Source organism: Pelophylax lessonae, assembly GCF_965119305.1.
Source record: "Pelophylax lessonae genome assembly, chromosome: 5".
Lineage (NCBI taxonomy): Eukaryota > Metazoa > Chordata > Amphibia > Anura > Ranidae > Pelophylax > Pelophylax lessonae.
This window is the reverse complement of record NC_138772.1, coordinates 442,983,361-443,003,356: the sequence shown is the minus strand read 5'-3', so window position 1 is coordinate 443,003,356 and position 19,996 is coordinate 442,983,361. Positions and strand designations below refer to the sequence as shown.

Below are 19,996 nucleotides of genomic sequence, written 5' to 3'. Positions count from 1 at the left end.
TAGGCCATGGCGTTTGAAGAAATATCCCCCACACCATTACACCACCACCACCAGTGTGAACCGTTGATACAAGGCAGGATGGATCCATGCTTTCATGTTGTTTATGCCAAATTCTGACCCTACCATCTGAATGTCGCAGCTTAAATTGAGACTCATGAGACCAGGCAACATTGTTCCAGTTCTCTATTGTCCAATTTTGGTGAGCCTGTGCGAAATTGTAACCTCAGTTTCCTGTTTTTAGGTGACAGGAGTGCTTCAAGGTTTGATGTCTTGTGCATTCAGAGATGTATTCTGCATACCCTGGCTGTAATGAGTGGTTATTTGAGATACTGATGCTATCATCTCAAACCAGCCTGCCCAATTTTTTAATTGACCTCTGAATTTCAGTAAGTCATCTTCACCACATTTAGATGCCTAAATGCATTGAGATGCTGCCATGTGATTGGTTGATTAGCAATTTGTGTTACCAAGCAATTGAACTGGTGTAGCTAATAAAGTAACCAATGAATGTATATTCCATGTTTTATATATTCCTCCTCTCGAGGACAGGTGTTGACATAGAATTTAAAACTATATTTTTATATTGTCAGCTATGGAAACAAGTTATGTATTGTAAACTATAGCCGGTTTCACTTTTCAGATTCCAGTCTATAATGATCTTAATAACAAGATCAAAGTCATGATTTGCTTTGCTGCCTTCCTATATTATTTAAGTGACAATACCGTGTCATTGGAGGATCTATAGAAGCATTTCACTGTGATATATTGAAATTTTTTACTTATAGCAAATGTTTATTCTGCATGCTTTTTTTTTTACTAATTAACAGGGACAAAGTAATAAGAATTGTTCCCAAGAATGATAACGAGGCTGATGAATTAAAGAACATGTACCAACAGCTTCAGGTAAGACCGCTTCATTTTATTCTTGTTATAAGTGATGAAGAAAAAATTTTTTTTAATAAATTTGTCAATCTGTACTGTTACTAATTTTTCTTGTTTCCCTGTATTTTATTACGTAATAGCAACATATGCCTATTCATTGTATGCGTTTTATTTTTGTACATTCTGTAATTTGTACTCCTTACTGGGCTCTGTGTAGCCAGATGTCATGGGGCATATTGTGGTGCCAATGGTAATTTTGTCTTCTTTATTTTTCTTTAAAAGAAAATCATAAATAAACATCCGTTAAAAAAAAAAAAAAAAAAAGTATGCATATTTTTGGACAGCTAATTTGGATTAGTATTATTTAAATGTAAGTGTCATATGTTAACCCCTTCTGGCCCAGCCCCGGCATCTCCTCAACAGTATCTAGTTTTATTTATTTCAAGCTTTTTTTCCCCTTCATCTACAGCATGCACTCACTATACTGTAACTATAAAGAGAAGCACCAGTACAACGTAAGTGGGGCTAAGATTGGGCAGATGTTAGCACCCAACTGTACAAGTCCTTGATCGAACTTCTTTTTATATGGGACAGCCACTCACCTGTTGTTGGAAAACTCTTGGACGACCAAACAACCACAATGCACTGCGCCACCGCACAGTGCATTGGAAGCCCTGATTGGCTGAAGCAATGAAAGTTTTTCCCAATCAGGGCACATAGCACTGTCAGAGCCATGACTGGACATTCTCGTGATGACTCTATCCAATCATGGCTCATTGCACTTAATCCCACCCCACACTATAAAAGTATTATTTCATTAGCAGCCATTTGCAGTGTGATATTAGCGTGGAGAGAGATAGAACAGGGCTCTGTTCAGTGCTACTAGAAAGTTGGTGTGCTATAGAGTGCTATTGTGATTCTATTGTCATTGCAGAGTATCAGTTTAGTGTGAATATAGTGATAGCTCAGTCAGTGTGAGTGTAGTGACTATTCATTTTTATATTAGTGTCAGTTTATGTTGCCAAAGCAGGTTTACTGCAGTATAGTTCAGTGTGTTACTGCACATTTAACGCAGTTTGTTTCTGTGCATTACTGCACGTTTTAATGCAGTATATTTCAGTGCGTTAGTGCACGTTTAACACAGTACATTTCTGTGCATTACTGCACGTTTAACATAGTGTATTTCGGTGTAGTGAGTACTCAGTGTGTGCACCAAACACCACTTTCCATTGATTAGAGTGCATCAACGCACACATTTCCATATCTTTTAGACATTTGGTTAATAGGCAACCCCCCCCCCCTTTATGTCTGGGAGGCCAACAGGAGGCAGACATTCCCATGGCACTGTGAGGGGGTCAGAAGCATATGTCTCCAAAGGTAAAGGTGGATGTGGTCAGTCCTCAGGCAGGGCATCATTTTCCCTGTTTAATGATGTTGCTTGTGCTATCCAGCCACAGCATGTAGAGGAAGTGGTGGACTGGCTTACTAAACCATCCTCATCCTCATCCTCCTCACCCAAGCAGAGACTAGTGTGCAGTCCACTGCAGCTACCAGAGTGGCTTATTCTTCCTCCTTGTCCACAGCTACTCCTGCCATAGCCCCAGCATCAGGCATGGAGGAGTCAGCTGAGTTATTTGAACATAGCGTCAGCCACTTGCTACTTGACGATGCACAGCCATTACTTGATTCAGATGTTGGTTCTGAGGTTAAGGAAGATAGGAACATGAGCCTACAGAGAGGGGAGAATACTGGTACACAAATTGGAAGTCATGTTCCCCCAGCCACAACGTTTTGCCAAGTTGTCTCCAGTGATGATGAGGATGGAAGAGATGATTATGATGAGGTGATGAGGTCACTGACGCATTTTTGGTGCGGATAGAGCAGAGGAAGAAAGTGAGGGTGAGGCACAACCCCAATGAGGCAGCCATTATGGAAGAGTAGCGAGCAGCCACCCTATTCCATCACATTGTGGAGCTGTTATCTCCCGGGCCACTTTCCACAGCTCAGCTGTCTGGGCCTTTTTTAGCACATGTGCAGCCGATCACACTGTTGCAATTTACAAACTTTGTCTCAAGCACATCAAGCGTGGCAAAAACACCAGCCATTTGGGTACCACATGCTTGACAAGGCATTTAACCTCCTACCACTCAGCCTGTTGGCAAGAGCACCTGAACGCCATAAAAAGGGGCGCAATTCTGTTCCTCCTCTTTCTTTACTCACCTCAGTCTACCCCCGCTATACCTCTTGTCCTCTCAGCAGCTTCCACTGAGAGGGATGATGGTATAGTGCAGGGTGTCCCAGGTCCTTTCAGTACATCTGCCAGTAGCACACCACCAGCTGTAGACTATAGCTGGCAAATGTCTCTGCCCCATCTGCTGAGGCAAAAAAAAACACTTCCATCCACATGCCCAGCATCTAAATGTAAGCTGCTGGCTTTACAACGTCTGCCTTTTCATCTGGTGGATTCTGCCCCCTTCTGTTAATTTGCAGAATGTTCTGTACCACAATGGCAGGTTCTCAGTTGCTATTTCTTTTCACGTAAGGCCAGCTCTGTACCATCACGTGGAAGACAATGTTGTGGCATCACTGGGCAAGACAGTCAGCAGCAAAGTCCACGTTACTGCTAACATGTGGTCCAGCAAACATGATCAGGGACAATATATTTTGTTCACAGCATACTGGGTAACTCTGCTTGCAACTCAGAAGAATTCAGGACAGGGCTCAGTGCTGCAGCTTGATGTCCCGCCATGTCTCAATACAGCTGATGGGGATGATGCAAGATTTGTCAGCTTCCCCTCCTCCTCCTCCTCCTCCATGCCCTCCTCTGCTGAATTGTCCTATGAACCACAGGTACCCCCTAATCGTTCAATGGGCTATTCAATGAGTCAGGCTAAAAGCTGCCATAAAGTGCTTCAGCTGGTGCATCTAGGGGACAGGAACCACACCGGAGCAGAGATTCTTGCAGCTCTGCAGGGGCAGGCCAAGAGGTGGTTCATGCTACGCCAGCTGGAGCCAGGAATGGTGGTTTGTGATAATTACACAAACCTCCTGTCCACCCTTAGACAGGGAAAGTTGACACATGTGCCATGCCTGGCACATGTCCTCAATTTGGTGGTGCAGCGTTTCCTAAATAGGTACCCAGGGATGCAAGATCTGCTAAAGCAGGCCAGAAGAGTCTGTAGCCATTTCAGGTTGCCATACATAGCCAGTGCTCAGTTGGCTAAAATTCAGCGGGAATTCCACCTGCCTGTAAACCACTTGATTTGTGACATGCCGACCAGGTGGACCTTGACTTTGGCAATGCTGCAGCAGCTGCACATGCAGCAGAGGGCTGTCAATGAGTACCTGTGTAAGTATGGCGCAACAACACTCTCAGGCCAGCTCTGCTTTTTTTCCCCACGCCGATGGCTGCTTATAAAGGATGCATGTCCTGTACTGTCAATATTTGAGGAGGCTGGAGCAGACTCTGCATGACATTATGGACAGGGCATTCGAGGCAAAGCCCGCTTTATGCAGACACCATTCTTCCTATGGCACAGAACACACAAGAGGAGATGGAGGAGGAGGAGGATTCTGGCAGTTTTGGAGGCATTGAAGCAGAGGAAAACATACGTCAAATCTTAAGAGATGGGTTTCCATCCCCAGAACCCTTGGGAGTAGTACATGGCTAGGGGGAGGCAGTTTTAGATACTGTAATCCTTAGTGACCCCGAGGAGTTTGCTTCTCATGCCTCCGCAAACTTGCAGTGCATGGGCTCCCTCATGATTCAAAGCCTTCAAAAGGACCTGAGAATACGTGGCATCAAGGAGAAGGATCACTATTGGTGGGTTAGCAACCCTCTTTAACCACTGTTATGAGGGGAAAGTCTCAGAACTCATCCCATCCACACAGAGGGAGCAGAAGATTAAATCTCTTGAGGACACCTTAAAGAGGAGTTTATCTAACACTTTTCCTGAATCTGGTAGGTAACAGTGTCGTGAGAGGCTTCAGAGGCTTCTGTTGGTCAGGAGAGAAGTGGTGGAAAAGGGGGCCACCTTAGTGATGCATCTCACAATTTTTTTAGTGCTTGGCGCCCAGGGATGTCAGATTCCACATCCCATCAGCAGTGTCTGCATCTAGGGGTGAAAACAGAGATGGAGAGCTTTCCAGTTGATGATCCACTGTCTTACTGGGTCATGAGAATAGACCACTGGCCAGAACTTGCCCAGTATGAAATTGAGCTGCTGTGCCGCCCTTCATCCAGCATGCTTTTCGAATGGGCATTCAGTGCTGCTGGAGGTTTTTTTTTACTGATAATAGAGCGCGTCTGAGCACAGACTCCTAGGACCGGCTGACATTGATCAAAATGAATCAGTCCTGGATTAGTAGCAGCTATGAAGCCCCTGATGCTGATGTCGCTGATAAAGTGTTTTTGGAATGTGGAATCTCTGCAAGATTTCTAGACCACCAAGCATTGTGGGTGTTGATTTCATCTGGAAGAACATTTTTGGTGTAGTCTTCATGGGCAAAAATAACACCCAAAGACCAATTTTTTTGCACCTGTTTGACAAGTGCATATCAAATTCATTACAATTTTTGATAGCAGGACAATTCTTGCTTTCATCAAGAGTACCTCTATAGGGTTACAGTGTGAAGGTACCTCCGACACCCAAGGATCAATTTTTAGGCACCTGTTACTTCTATCCAAAGTCTGCAGGAGAGACACTAGAGATTTTTTTGGATAAATTCTGATCTTGTTCCCAGTGCACTACATTGTGGCCTCATCATACAGACTGGCTCCCCAAGCCGTTGTTTACAAAATAAAGAATGCCTGCTGAGAAAATGTCTTTTTTTTCTACTTTATAAATGCAATTATTGCTGCAGCAGCTTCTTTACACAGTACAGATGTGCCACTTTACAGGCAGACTAAGGGGACCCCCGGAGGCAATATATTGAAAAGAATTTTGAATATTTATTGTTATTTCTAATTTTTATGCTTTTATTTTAAGTATCAGTAAATCACTGCTCAAAAAAAAAATGACGTTTTTTACAAACTTTTTTCATTGATACATGTCCCTCAGGGCAGTACCCGGACCCCATAACCATTGTATGGCCAATTACTTGCATATAAGTCTTAAAAATGGGCACTTTTGATTTTTGCAGTTCGGGTCCCATAGACTTCAGTGGGGTTCGTTATTCGGTTCCAAACTTTCGCGACTTACAAAAATTCTGGTGCAAACCAAACAGGGGGGTCAATCAGCCCATCCCTAGCCACTGGATTTCTGACAGAATCAACAGATATTTTGCTGTATTTAGAGAAAATGTACGTAGCCTGAAAATAGAAATGTAATGCAGCCTCCACTGCTAATGCATTGGGTGCCAATTTAACTTTAGTGATCACAAGATCCCTTTTTATTGCACGAAAACAGATTGTTCAAAGATGGGTATATGTTATTTCACAAACTCTAATGAATAAATACATCCATTGAAAAATCCACCTACATAATGCAATATGCAAATTTAATGCTATATGGTCAATTTTGATTGATGTAATCTATCCTTGTATTGTTTGTTTTTTGTTGAGAACAATGCTTTTCCTGCTAATGTATGCAAATACAATCTTTTAGAGGTACAGTATCTCACAAAAGTGAGTACACCCCTCACATTTTTGTAAATATTTTATTACATCCTTTCTTGTGACAACACTGAAGAAATTACACTTTGCTACAATGTAAAGTAGTGAGTGTACAGCTTGTATAACAGTGTCAATTTGCTGTCCCCTGAAAATAACTCAACATACAGCCATTAATGTCTAAACAGCTGGCAACAAAAGTGAGTACACCCCTAAGTGAAAATATCCAAATTGGGCCCAACTAGCCATTTTCCCTCCCCGGTGTCATGTGACTCGTTAGTGTTACAAGGTTTCAGGTGTGAATATGGAGCGTGTGGGGTAAATTTGGTGTTATCGCTCTCACTCTCTCATACTGGTCACTGGAAGATCAACATGGCACCTCATGGCAAAGAACTCTCTGAGCATCTGAAAAAAAAGAATTGTTGCTCTACATAAAGATGGATAGTCTAGGCTATAAGAAGATTGCCAAGACCCTGAAACTGAGCTGCAGCATGGTGGCCAAGACCATACAGCAGTTTAACATGACAGGTTCCACTCAGAACACCTCGCCATGGTCGACCAAAGAAGTTTATTGCATGTGCGCAGCGTCATATCCAGAGGTTGTCTTTGGGAAATAGACATATGAGTGCTGACAGCATTGCTGCAGAGCTTGAAGGGGTGGGGGGGTCAGCTTGTCAGTGCTCAGACCATACGCTGCACACTGCATCAAATTGGTTATGCATGGCTGTCGTTCCAGAAGGAAGCCTCTTCTAAAGATGATGCAGAAGAAAGCCTGCAAACAGTTTTCTGAAGACAACCAGACTAAGGAAATGGATTACTGAAACCATCTCCTGTGGTCTGATGAGACCAAGATAAATGTATATGGTTCAGATGGTGTCAAGTGTGCGGCAGCAACCAGTTGAGTACAAAAACAAGTGCGTCTTGCCTACAAGCATGGTGGTGGGAGTGTCATGGTCTGGGGCTGCATGAGTGTTGCCAGCACTAGGGAGCTACAGTTCATTGAGGGAACCATGAATGGCAACATGTACTATGACACACTAAAGCAGAGTATGATCCCCCTCCCTTCAGAGACTGGGCCGCAGGGCAGTATTCCAACATGATAATGACCCCAAACACACCTCCAAGATGACCACTGCCTTGCTAAAGAAGCTGGCCAAGCATGTCTCCAGACCTAAACTATTGAGCATCTGTGGGGCATCCTCAAATGGAAGGTGGAGGAGGGAAAAGTCTCTACATCCACAGACTCCGTGATGTCGTCATGGAGGATTGGAAGAGGACTTCAGTGGCAACATGTGAAGCTCTTGTGAACTCCATGCCCAAGAGGGTTAGAGCAGTGCTGGAAAATAATGGTGGCCACACAAATATTGACACTTTAGGCCCAATTTGGATATTTCCACTTATGGGGTGTACTCACTTTTGTTGCCAGCGGTTTAGGCATTAATGGTTGTGTGTTGAGTTATTTTGAGGGGACAGCAAATTTACACTTTTATACAAGCTGTATACACTACTTCCTACTTCACATTGTAGCAAAGTGTAATTTCTTCAGTGTTGTCACATGAAAAGATATAATAAAATATTTACAAAAATGTGAGGGGTGTACTCACTTTTGTGGGATACTGTATATGGGACCCATTTTTGTGTACAAATGGCATTCTGTGTTTTCATTGCTGTACCTTTTTTATGTTTCTTTTTTCATAGTCTTTCTGCCCTGCCTGACAAATTGTCTCTGCGTTACAGTGCCTATGGAAAAACTCTCTATCTTTAAATAAAATCTGGTTTATAAAAAAAGATTGATGTTGCTTTGTTGGATTTCTCACGTTAATTTGAAGCTGCAAATGTTTACTTTAAATGTTATTCTAGAGATGATATGCCCTTTTAACTTTTATTTCCAGAGCTTCAAATTGTCATGAATATATTTCAAACGTGTGGGTTACTCATTTGTTGTGGTTCAACTCATTTATTAAATTTCCTAATCCTATTTGTTGTTATGTTTTTATAGAGACAAGGTAGAGAACCAAGCAAGCCTAGAGCACTGTGTTCATTTTTAGTGCAAATAGTATTTTGATACACTGCCTGCAGCCAAAGTTCTCCCATTAATGTCTTACATCTGGCTGTGACATTTTCTGTTCTTTGTCCTATGTCTTTGTACAGTGGGAAGAATTAGGTTACGTACAGTATTTTATATACACCGTGCTTATTTGAATGTTGACCTGCATCTGTGCTGTGTAAAACAGTCTGTACTCACAAATATGTAGAAGTATTTCTACTTAGCCTGAAATATTTCTGTATTCTTATAAGCTCCTAATATCATAACTTAGCCGGCAGTTTCCTGCTTAAGCTCCTGTTCACTTGTTACTTGTGTATCCTGTACCTTACTACCCATGTACCAATGTACCCATGTACCTGGCTTCATTCACCGTCTGTGCTTGTCTGCTGTCTGTCCTGACCTCGGCTCCTGGATCTCCTGTTGTCTTCTGCTGTTTGTACTCTACACACGCGTGTGGTCTCTGCATCTTCAGTTGGGCATACCTGGGGGTCACGACCTGGTTGTAGCTTTCTGCAAGTCCACCCCTACCACCAGGGGTCTGGTGAAGCGGGCTGGGGCTTAGACTCTGCTCCCTTGGGAACCCCAGGTTGGTGATCTACAAGGGCTCACTGCCACAGACACTTGACAATTAAAGCTGAACACTGGGAAAACGAAAGGTTCTTCCATGCAGTGGGGTTGCATGCACATTGTAAGAGTTAACTTCTCGTTTAGTCTAGAGAACAGCAACAGCACTTCGCCTTACCTGATCATCTGCTCCCCCGGCAAACAGTGCTCCCCTCAGCTCTGGCAATGAACTATTCCTTGGCGTTCTCATCTCTGATGAAAGGTTATGGTCCCTACTTCAAAGTCCCTACTTCCCTAGATAATGTTAGATGACCTTAGACCGCCAGAATGTAGGGGAGAAGAGGCTGTGGGGACCAGTCTAAGAGAATAGAGTAGCCTGCAGGAGCAGAGAGTCAGGTAAGTAAAATTGCTTTCCCTAATCCCCCTGGACATGATCGAGCAGTTAACCCTTGCAGTGCAGGCATATCCCTGGACCCCAGGACTTTAACTTTTCAAACAAGTGGCAACTTTTCCCAGAGTTCAGCTTTAACGTATTTCACATTTTCTGTACCTCTTTTGTGCCCTAAAATCATTTTGTTGAATTTATTTAATATATATTTAGTTTCTACAGGACTTATTTCTTTCTACTATAAAGAGAAGGGCAACTAAGAAATGTATTTCAAAAGGCAACATGTAACACCTAATTGCTGGTATACTTGTTTAGAATGTGTTATTAAAGTAAACCTAGCATTAGATATTTTACTGTAGGTTACTTGAATGGGGCCATACCCCTACACTATAGAGCGTATCCTAGATAGACTCAGTCAAAACTCAGTATAAAATTTGGGGACTATAGAACTTGCATCCAAATAGGAGGACCCAAGTATTTAAGTGTGTGTGTGTGTGTGTGTGTATGTGTGGGGGCGGGCAGTGAAGAAATTGCAAGCTGTTGTGGGTTCCACAGAAGGCTTTGAGACTCCTGCTGTTGTATGCCCCCAAGCAAGAAAAGATACAGATGCTGCTATCTTATTGGGGGCAAATACAGATTTGTTCCAAAGAATGGCAAAATATCAGACAAACCGGTTGTTAAAACTGCACGGCTAATCACATGATCCCTGATGACGTCAGATGCATCTGACAAAACACGTAGGATCACGGGGTAACGTGACACGTCATTTTCGGTTATTGATACACAGGTGGAACGCAATCGGTGTCCCTGCATTTGCTGCAGCACATATCCTGGCATTATGTAAGTGCTTTTAATCTACTTTTACCAAATAAATTGGCAATATTACACTACGTAGGCCTTTCTTTTTCTTTGCCCCCTCCACTATGAGCCATTGATGGGATAATGAGGAGTCAAGAATTTCTAGGTGGTTTTTAAATTATATATGGGGGTCCCAAGAGGAGTATTTATGTTTGAGACCAAAGACACAGTGCTGTGCAAGATATATATATATATACTTACCTCTGGTAAGTACCCCTTTCTACTGGTGGTGGATTGAGGCACAATATCCGACACAGTCTGTGGGAGGACTCCACTATAGTGTGCACGTGTGTCACAGTGGTGCTTTGGACTTCTATATGTGATTAGTGAGTCACGCTAATGTTTTTTGGACAATTTTTCACAACACTTATTAACTTATTTATTTATTTAGCACTTTCACTTGTATAATATATTTAATATATTTATAAATTATATTTATATTTATTCATTATTGATATTGAGCACATTTACTAGCGCGGTTTTTCAGATTAACCGTGCAATTTTGGCAACTGGCTTGTCTGATATTTTACCATTATTTAGTCCTTCTTAGGTCTTACAACCAGCTGCTTTCCTTGTAGTATTTATTACTTTACATAGTATTTATCACTTAGTTTAACCTCATTAGTAGGTCACTTTAATATTTTTTACATACCAATCATATGCACAGGTAGTGGACAAAATACACAGTTCACAATTTTATATATTGTTCGAAAGAATGCTGAAATCAGATTAACTCAAAAACACTCAAACCTCAACCCAGTGTTAAGCTTAGTATCCTGTGCCCTACAATAATAGGAGACTGGAAATGGAGAAGAGGATGGCAATGTGTGCTTGCTAACTGGAAATTATTTAGTGGTTCCTCCTGGGCATTTCACTTGTTTGACAGCTAATGTGTGAAGAATGTTTATTATCACCTGAGTGGATAGCCTGTGCAAAACATTTGTGGAACTGAAGAACTGTTTATCTATAAGTGAACTTGATATATGTTTGCTCTAAAAGCAATCGGCTTCACATAAGGCTGACTGAAGATCATCCTTTCAAAGAGTGTTTTAGGAGAGTGGCTCCAGGGGACATAGAAGATCTAAGAAAACACCTGGAAGAGCTGAAGCCACAGGAATAATTAGAGAGCCAAGAAGTCCTTACGCTTCTCGAATTGTTGTAATAAAGAATAATTGATCCAGATGTGTGTTGATCACCGCATTTTGAACAAGAGAACTGTTCCTGGCCAATACCCTATTCCCAGGATAGTAGATGCATTTCAATATTTGGTGGGTAGAATGTGCTTTAGTTTTCTGGACGAAAGAATTGCCTACTATCAGATCCCAATGCACTCAGAGGATCATGAAAAGACAGCTTTCATATGTCTTTTGGGATTCCAGGACAACAGAATGGAGATAAAGATAGCCTATCAAGAAGACATAATGAGTGTCCACATCTAAGAGGCCCTCGCTCTTCAAAAGGTTGAGCACCCCTGTACTAAAGCATCAGTGTCTGAAGGAGAACAGCTACTTACAGCCATTCACTTATATGGCCAGTTTTATGTGACACCTGTGACTTCCAGAGCACGGAAAAAGCCAACACTTTATGCAAAGCATATTTCATAATACTAAATCAACAAAGTCCTCAAAGACCCATGCCTTGCAAAAATGCAAAGGATGAAAGCTAGGAGGAGTCGCCAGTATGTAGTAAACAGACATATACCAATCCAACCAATAAAAACTTGGCATAGACCCTACTTCACAATATATTCTAAAAAACAAACTGCAAAATATCAGAGACATCAAATATACTATTAATGGAAACAGTCCAGCACTGCCATGTAAAGATTACAAAAAGAAATAGTATTGTATGCTAAATAACGAGAATAACGAAAATAACGAAAAAACATAGAGCCACACAAACATATACCTGATATTGGCCAATGTGTTACTTACAATTTAGCCTGGCCCCGCTCTCCTTCTACTGGTGTTTATAATGATAAAAAACAGTATTTGATTATAATCCTTTTTGGAAAAGGTCATATATATATGACAAATCTAAGTCCTATTGGTGTGTGTTATAATGAGGCATACAGTACTGTGCAAAAGTTTTAGTCAGGTGTGAAAAATGCTGTAAATTAAGAAAGCTTTCAGAAATAGAAGTGTTAATGGTTAGTTTAATCAATTACCAAAAAGGAAAGTAAATGAACAGAAGAGAAAATCAAATCAGTATTTGGCTTAACCCTCATTTGCCTTCAACGCAGCATCATTTCTTCTAGGTACACTTGCACACAGTTTTTAAAGCAACTTGGCAGGTAGATTGCTCCAAATATCTTGGATAACAAACCACAGATCTTCTGTGAATGTAGACTGCCTCAAATACTTCTTTCTCTTCATGTAATCCCATGTTGATTCCATGAAGTTGAGATCAGGGCTCCATGGGAGCTAACCCATCACTTTCAGGGCTCCTTGTTCTTCCTCACACAGAGGATAGTTCTTAATTACATTAGCTGTATGATTAGGGTCGTTGCCCTGATGCAGAATAAATCAGGGGCCAATCACACACCTCCCTAATAGTATGGCATGATGGATAAGTATCTGCCTGTAATTCTCAGCATTGGGAACACCATTGATTCTGACCAATCTCCAACTCCAGTTTCAGAAATAATTAGAGCTGAGTATGTATGATGAAAGATAGCTGCAATGATCCACAGTCAATGATTGATTTAGTTCATAGCCATATGGGGCGGCACAGTGGTATAGTGGTTAGCACTTTCACCTAGCAGCAAGAGGGTCGCTAGTTCGACACTACCTGCCTGGAGTTTGCATGTTCTCCCTTATGTATGAATGTGAGTTAGGGCCCTCAGATTATAAGCTCCTTGAGGGCAGGGACTGATGTGAATGTGCAATGTATATGTAAAGTGCTGCGTAAATTGACAGCGCTATATAAGAACCTGAAATAAATAAAATAAAATATCCAGCCACTGAGTGCTGTCAGCCTTTGTTGTTCCCATTTGCAGAAATGCAGCCCCAAACTTGCAAGGAACCTTCACCATGCTTCACTGTTTCCTGCAGACACTCATTACTGTACCGCTCTCCATTGTAATGCATGTTTTGGCTGGCCAACTGCGTAAAAGTAATCCCTCTCTGGCCAGACCCTACACTACACAACACTACACTACACTGCGCTACTCTGCATCACGGTACTCTACACTATGCTACATGATTCTACAACACCCTACACTACTCTACTCTATACTACTCTACTATACTCCATACTACACTACACTTCTGTTCCCTACACTACTCTTCACTACTCTGCTGTACCTATACTATACTACACTACTCTACACTACAGTACTGTACACTGCATTATACTGCTGTACACTACACCATATCACTCTACAGTACCTAACTCTACACTACTCTATACCTTACTACACCAGTCTACACTACTCTACTCTTTGGGGTTGATTTACTAAAGGCAAATAGACTGTGCACTCTGCAAGCACAGTTGCTCGAGAGCTTAGTATATGAGGCATTTACAAAGAATTCCCAATCACGTGTAAGGGAAATGAAAAAAATATTTTTTGCTTGCATATGATTGGATGATGGAAGTCAGCAGAGTTTCCCCTCATTTACGAATCTTTGGAGCAACTGCAGTTGCAAAGAGCATAGTCTAGTTGCTTTTAGTAAATCAACCCCCATGTGTTTGATAAACAATTGCGCAAATATCATGTGACATAAGTAGATGAAACAGCCACCATGTTGTTCTCCAGAGCCTCTGGTTTCATAAAATATCTAATGTTTGGGGGTTTTAACTAATTTTTGAGTTAAAAATGCTGATTTCATTACGTGTGTAAGAAATGTAAAAAAAGATGCCCTGGACAGCAAGTAGTTTAAAAAAAATTTAAAATCCGAAATAATTTCCGTTGTTGTAACTCCATTGTCAATCACATCATCCAGCAATGCAGATCGAAGGCTAACAAAGCAGGGGTGATGAAAAAAATTATGGAATCTCTAGGTCTTGTTGCCCAATCTATTCCTGCAAAAAGAATGATAAATTAATAGAAACAGAGAAACATGTAAAACATAAACTTTTGTATATATGATTTTTTTTGTTTGTTTGTTTTTTTTCTATTTTTTTTTTTTGTTTTTTTTGTTTTTGTTCTTTACCTATTTTTGGGTGTCAATCTTTTTATCCAGGGATCCAGAAGATCAGAGAAGCTCTAGATCTTTCTGCCCAGTTTTTTTCCCTGCAATACAAATGATACATTAAAATAAACATTGAAAATATAGAAAAGAATTGAATATATGATTTTATCTTTTTTTGTTTGTTTGTTTGTTTGATTTTTTTTTTTACTTCATTTTTGAATGGGTATCAATCTCGTCTTCAAAGGATCCAGGAGATTAGGGAGGCTCTAGATATTGTTGCCTAATCTATTCCTGCAATAAAAATGATAAATTAATAGAAACATAAGAAAAAAAGAAAAGAATTGTATATATGATTTTTTTTGTTGTTGTTGTTTTTTTTACTTTTTTTGTGAATGGGTGTCAATCTCTTCTTCTGGTTCCGGTGCTTTTTACATTGGCTAAACCATCAGACATTACAGGCAAAAGATTGGAGATCATGTATACTTTGCCAGTAATGATAAAATGATAACACCTATCAGTAGGCACGTTAGCACGTGATGTAATTTTGACACATCACATATGTCATTTGTAGCTTTGGGGTGGGTCTTCAAAGACCCTTGTGGGGGCAATTTTGATAAGGTAGTGCTTCAGAAAGAAACAAAATTGATTCAAAGATTTAACCTCACTTTTGGATCCTATATGGTTTAGAAAAATGAAGACAAAACAGGTCCATCTTTACTATTTATTTAATGTTGATAATTATTTGATTGTTTATTGTTTGGTTGTTTTTTAGTATCAAACTAGTATACAAAAGTATTGGGACGCCTGCCTTTACACGCACATGAACTTTAATGGCATCCCAGTCTTAGTCCGTAGGGTTCATTATTGAGTTAGCCCACCCTTTGGAGCTATAACAGCTTCAACTCTTCTGGCTGTCCACAAGGTTTAGGAGTGTGTCTATGGCAATGGACCATTCTTCCAGAAGCGCATTTGTGAGGTCAGGCATTGAGGTTGATGAGAAGGCCTGGGTCGCAGTCTCCATTCTAATTCATCCCAAAGGTGTTCTATCGGGTTGAGGTCGGGACTCTGTGCAGGCCATTCAGGTTCCTCCACCCCAAACTCGCTCATTTATGTCTTTATGGACCTTTATGGATGAAATTGACACCCATAAAATTAAAATGCTTACGTCTCTTTAAGGCATGACATACATCATAGGGCTTTTGCAGTGTCAGTTGGCCTTTTCCATGTTGTACAATACCTGGTTGATCCTGCCTGTACCCGTGTTCACTTTTGTATTCTGACCACACTTATGATGGCTGCTGATCCATGATAGCATGGTCACTTTACGTGCCTCCGTCATCCTGCTCTTTCCTCAGCGTCTCTGCATTTCCTCCTCTCCCTTTCAGAGTTACTATTCCCTTGCAGCTCCTCCTCCCCTCATTTTTGTTAAAGAGGTAGTAAACCGCAAAAAAGAAAACAAAAAATCTTCTCCCTGCAAATTAGGAGCATAATGCGATAGTATGCATCGCATATACACCAAATGATACCAAGTGCACTCTGCCTGGGACAGCAACAGCCGGCGATACCTTAATGAAAGACTGTTATTAAAGGTCAGTTTATTACTAAAATCACAGTGTATATATGAGCATATCTGTTCTGCAGTGGTATCTAGGCTGCTTTCAAACTGGGTTACCTACACTGAGCCATAGACTTCTGTTATTATCTGCATGTTTGGTGCACTTTCTAAAAGTACACCAAAACTCCTGAATGCAGGAGCTTCGGTGCGCTTTTAGAAAGTGCACCACACCTACAGGATATATTAGAAGTCTATGCCAAAGTGCCGCTAACCCACAGGAAAGCCACAGATGCACTGCGCAGCACGCACAGTGCGGTTTAACCACAGCGCATCAGTGTGAAAGCAGCCTTAGGCCCATTTCACATAATTGGTCCGATTGGGTCCGCCTGTCCGTTGTCAAGGCTGATCCAATCAGACCCTCTGTTCACCTCTATGGAGCTGCAGATGTAAACTGAATTGGGTCAGTTTACACCTGCTTACCTCCAATCTGATCCGCTTAAAAAAACAAAAGGGGATCCATCCCCTTCCGTTCTGGTGGATTGGATTGGAGGGCCCATAGAGTAGAGCGGGCTGTGTCTGTGTCCGCTCTGCATACCGACACGGACCTGTCATCCACCCACTCCACTCATTGTGGCCCGTTACCAAGTTGCTTAAGTGGCCCTCTTCAAAAGGTTAGGCGCCCCTGGCCTAAAAGCTGTTGCAGACTTTGCTATAGGTGTAGATACATTTATGGTAAATGAAAACTTAAATAGAAATAAAAGGTTCAGTTTGAATACTTTTATTCAGGTGCCTCACCTTTCTTAAAGTGGTTAAGCTACTGCAATCTCCTATTACAATCCTCCCTGCTTGGTAATGATAGGTGCCCCAGTGTGTTGGGCTTTATAAAACAAATGTTGTTCTATACCTTTTTTCAGAACACCAATCGGCGCTCACGTGATGAGCCACCTCTCCCCTCTCTTGATCTGACAGCTACAGCGGGAGGGGCCAAGAATCCCCCGCTGACTTCAGCCAGGAAAAGAGAGTCAGGCGGTCACGTGAGCACTGAGCGGCGCTATGAAATAAGGTAAAGAATGGCATTCTTTTTTTTTTTTTAAAGCACACACACTGGGGCACCTATCATTCTCAAACAGAGATGATTGTATGGAAATTGAAAATTTACTTCAGCAGCAGGAGGGGAGTGTCAGGGTTTAGTAGCCATAATAAATTGTGGTCAGTTTACAGGGGGAGGGCAGAATCACGCAGAATCAGCCAGGTATTTCAGGTGATACAAAGGGCCAATTTACATAGCACAAGCACTGTGCTGCATAACATGTTTTAACCACTTAAGCCCTGGAAGATTTGGCTGCCCAAAGACCAGGTTCTATTTTGCGATTCGACACTGCGTGACTTTAACGGACAATTGCACGGTCGTGTGACGCTCTACCCAAACAAAATTGACGTCCTTTTTTACCACAAATAGAGCTTTCTTTTGGTGGTATTTGATCACCTGTGCGATTTTTATTTTTTGTGCTATAAACAAAAAAAGAGCGACAATTTTGAAAAAATATTTTTCAAATTTTTTTATATGAAATTCTTAAAAAAAAAATGTAAAAATCTAAATTTTTTAACATTTTAGGCCAATTTGTTTTATGCTACCTATGTTTGGTAAAATAATCACAATAAGCGTATTTTGATTGGTTTGCGCAAAAGTTATTGCGTTTACTAACTACGGGAAAGATTTATGTAATTTTTATTGGTTTTTTTTTTTTACTAGTAATGGCGGCGATCTGCAATTTTTTTTTTTTGCGGGACTGCGACATTGCGGCGGACAGATCGGATCCCTGACTGACATTTTTGACACTTTTGGGAGTACCAGTGATATTACTGCAGTAATCAGTGCTATAAATATGCACTGTTACTGTCAAAATGACACTGGCAGGGAAGAGGTTAACTTTATTGGTGATCAAGGGGTTAAGTGTGTCCCTAGGGGTGTGATTCTAACTGTGGGGGGCGTGGCTTGTGATGTAATCACAGAGACATACGATCCTACATAACAGGATCGCATAGCCTCTGTTCTTACATCAGGGAGAATGACAGACGTCTGTGTTTACATGAGCCTTCTGTCTTTCTCCCTCTGCAGCGGGAGATCGCGAGTGGCCAGCGGACATCAGAGCCGCTGGTCACTCGCGCTAGCTCCCCAGGGAACGAGCGGGGGCGGGAGCACGACTCCGGCGGCGCGCGCTCGCCCCCCCACAGGCGGCTGAGTGAGTGACGTACCCCTACGTCACTTTGCCCAGCAGCGGCTGCCTGCCGCAGTATATCTGCAGTGGGCGGTCATTATGTGGTTAAAGAAACAGGATACTTTTTTTGGGTTTTTTTTTTTGTTTTTTTTTGAGTAACAAACGCTTTAGGCTCGGTTCACACTTATGCGATGCGGGAAGGCTGCGAATTCGCAGCCTGTTCCCGCATCGCAAACGCACCCTTGGCAGTTCACACTGCCATATGCGATACGCTGGGGGTGTCAATGTAATGTTAACGACACCCCCAGTTTGATCCCATATCGCAGTGCGATCTTACAGTTCGCACAGGATCGGATCGCACAAGTGTGAACCACTGTGCGATCCGATCCTGATGCGGCTCAAAAAAAGGGTCATGTGCGACTTTACTGCGGGTGCACAAAAGTGTATGGCTGAATTTGCACCGCACACCCGATCGCATGTAATGAAGGAGCAGTGCGCTCCGATATTGCATGCGATCGCCGCAGCCGCACATATGTGAACCGGCACTCAAAGAGGAAGCAAACCTCACCTCTTTTTTTTTTTTTTTTCATTTTCCTGACCTGCAAAGTAAAGGCAAAATATGCTAGTATGCATCGCATACTAGTACTTTATGTGAAACTTACCTGCAAACAAAGCCCTTGTTGTCACCACTGGAGGCCCCATCCATTTTTGCCCGGCTTCCTTCTGGGTCCGCAAACTTTGGCTGTGTGACTGGCCAGAGCCACGTGACATCACTCTCGCGCATGCACGCGGGAGCCGTCGGTCAAGGTGCAGGGTTGAGAGAGCATGCGCCGATGATGTCATCTGCGCCATATATAATAAATATCTCCTAAATGGTGCGCGTTTAGGAGATATTTACAATACCTATAGGTAAGCCTTATTATAGGCTTACCTATAGGTACAAGAAATCCATGGAAGTTTACTTCACTTTAAGTCACACATTTATACAATGGAAACAGCAATGATAAGGTGCTCAGCATGAGGCTTGTAGCACCACTGTGATTATCACAGAGCATGACTAATGATCAAACCTGGATTATTAGAACAATGATCACCTTTGACTATACCAGCATAAGCAATGCGATTTGTTTCAGAGTTTAAAGCATGTACTAATTGTACTGGGCATAACGATATCAAACAGTGAAGGGAAAAGGTATAATTAGAGCATCCTTGTAAAGGTTTGTGTACTAAGCAGCTGAATCCATTAATTACAACAATGGATATGTCTTCAACTGGAAGTGAAGGTAAAGTGTTGAAGAAAAACTGTCAGCACTTGATTCTAAGATAACAGCATGTTTCCAGAATGTTCTCATTATTTCTGCATAATTTTACATCTTTACTTGTGTTGTCGGGGACCAGGGTCAAATCTTGGGTCAGTGTAAGCGGGATACTCACATTGTCACCTCGGAGCTTGAAAGGCTTGTTTCTATTTAGTGGTGTAAGAGAACGGGGTTGGAAGAGGGCACAAGCTAAATGAGGCACATTGGGGGCAAAACACACTGCAACCTTTAACTATGCCATTCACCCCCCACCCCGTATATGGATGTATTGTGGGGGATCAGTGTCAACGGCACAGCTCTGCAGAACATACAGCAATCCCACAAGCTAAATGCTTTAGGCTTTTCTTACCCAGTATTTTTTTCTTTCTGAAGAATGAACAAAAGTTGTCCTCACAATACAAAAATACAAAACAAATTGTT

At 41.7% G+C, this 19,996-nt stretch overlaps 1 protein-coding gene across 1 annotated transcript in view; it reads left to right on the top strand.

The window, feature by feature from the left end:
• The window catches only part of CPA6 (carboxypeptidase A6), a 192,544-nt gene that overhangs the window by 102,191 nt on the left and 70,357 nt on the right, over positions 1-19,996 (top strand). The window contains exon 2 of the mRNA XM_082259328.1: positions 828-903. Coding sequence (XP_082115454.1) covers positions 828-903 — 76 coding nt within the window. The remainder of the gene's footprint in view (positions 1-827; positions 904-19,996) is intronic.